The sequence below is a fragment of the Penaeus monodon genome, chromosome 34, assembly GCF_015228065.2.
Source record: "Penaeus monodon isolate SGIC_2016 chromosome 34, NSTDA_Pmon_1, whole genome shotgun sequence".
NCBI lineage: Eukaryota > Metazoa > Arthropoda > Malacostraca > Decapoda > Penaeidae > Penaeus > Penaeus monodon.
The window spans coordinates 20,498,501-20,500,423 of record NC_051419.1 but is presented as its reverse complement, the minus strand read 5'-3'; the positions used below and the strand labels follow the sequence as shown (position 1 = coordinate 20,500,423).

Genomic DNA, 1,923 nt, shown 5'->3' with positions numbered 1-1,923 from the left:
TTCTCCTTCCTCGTCGTCCTCCCTCTTGGGCTCATTCTCAAATCGGTCTCTCCGTCGCAGGTCATCTTCCTCATGTCGATTTACTACTTCGTACCCGCCTACTGGGGCGACTACACGTACCCAAACAACATCCAGACCCTCGGCTGGTTCATCTGCGTGTGTTCCATCGCCTTCATTCCTCTGGGCGCCATCTACACCGTGTGGAAGGGCGACAAGAGGGGCATGGACCTGGTCAAGGCGTCCCCCGACTTCTGCCCGTACCACATTCGCCAGATGAGGGAGTCGAAGGGCGCCGCCACCAAGGGACATCCCGAGGGCATCTTCAGGTACACCTACGACAACGAGGGATACCAGGAAGGCGCGGCAAAGGTAAGCTTTTGGTTTTGGTATTTGCGCTGTTTTTTGCAATTGTATGGTTCATTTTCATCATACTTCTTGTTTATTACTTATTTCCAATTAGTTTTGTGTTTATTTTCAACAGATTTACATTAGTTAACGTGTCCCTTATGCTGGTGTGGGATTTCTTTTTTTCCGTTATATTTGTTTTCATATTTTCTGTCATTGGCAGTTAATCTTTATACTACAGTATCTTTCTCCTCATTCTGTCATTTACAATCTCCAACCACACATTAACGCCCATTTTCTTTTTCTTTAGGTCTACCCAACAGTGCCAACAGAAGACGTACCTCCCCCATATTCCAACGGCAGCGGATACTCCAATCACATGTAAAAGAAAACGTATTTCTGAAGAGGGTATACTTGTGAAAATTTTATCATGGACCCCGATGTCTTGTTCCCTTTACCTGCAAGGGCAAATTTTTTTTAAAATATGGAATCCGTTTGCTATACCCCCAGGATTGTACTTTTGCATATCAAATATAGTAAGCCAGTATATTTTTTCAAGTGATAGTGGCGACATACGTGTAGAATTAAGTATGTTCATTGAAAGTATTCTGGAATGTTTGTATGGTATTGCACGCATGTGATTTTAATATAATCAGTTTTAATAATCATTTTCGTAAGTAAAATTCGGATTGAATGTTATGACTCTCAGGGCACTCATGTGTGTTTTTTTCTGTAGGTTTTTTAGCTTCATCTGACAGTGTGATATTTCAACATCGTATTTATGCACATTCTTAATAATATTCAGAAAATATATGCATTCCATATTTTTTCCCAAAAATATTGAATTTGAAATGAACTTATTAGGCTGTAACTATTTCTTCCACTCGTACACTATCCAGAAGATATATAGATATATTATGTGTATTAGTGTATGAAAGTAATCTGTGTATATTTAGAATGTGTGCTTGTGTATGTGTGTATATGTTCTTGATCTAAGAATTGTACACACATGAATGGACAAGTATGTATGTGTGAGAAAGAATTTTATCAATACGCGTTGTTTGCATAGCACATAAGTATATTTTTAGATTGCATTATATAAACTATGCAATGTTAAGTGTCCCTTTAAATGCCGTCCAGTGACTTCTTGTATAGATCCTTTTAGGTATATATATTTTTGACTGCCAAACCTGACATCAGACTGTATAATACTAAATAAATTACATAAGAAATATAAAAAACAGGTTTTCGGCGTCGCGGATTTTTATTTGTATAAAATGTACAAGTGGCTGAATAAATGCAACTACTTAAAATGTGTTATTACTTATCCTCAACACTGTGATGTTAAAGGTTATTACTCATGTTAAAGCAATAGGAAAAGAACTGCAACAACTGCTGAATAAAATAATTTCACTTGATCTATTTTTTGTTATAACCAGCGGGGAAAAGACTGCTTTAAAGAAGAGAAAACATCCGCTAAATGGGAAATGACCTAAATGGTTTAGATCAAAGAAATTATAATTCAAGCAAGTTTTAAGTCTTATCAATAACTTTGCAGTGCAAGTGTGCTTCGCCATC

General features: G+C 37.2%; 1 protein-coding gene across 1 annotated transcript in view; it reads left to right on the top strand.

Moving 5' to 3' along the window:
* The window catches only part of LOC119594642 (sodium- and chloride-dependent glycine transporter 2-like), a gene marked incomplete at its 5' end in the record, with an annotated part of 8,913 nt that extends 7,255 nt beyond the window's left edge, over positions 1–1,658 (top strand). The window contains 2 exon segments of the mRNA XM_037943691.1: positions 61–369; positions 656–1,658. Of these exon segments, the coding sequence (XP_037799619.1) occupies positions 61–369; positions 656–730 (384 nt within the window).
* Between the last annotated feature and the right edge of the window lie 265 nt (positions 1,659–1,923).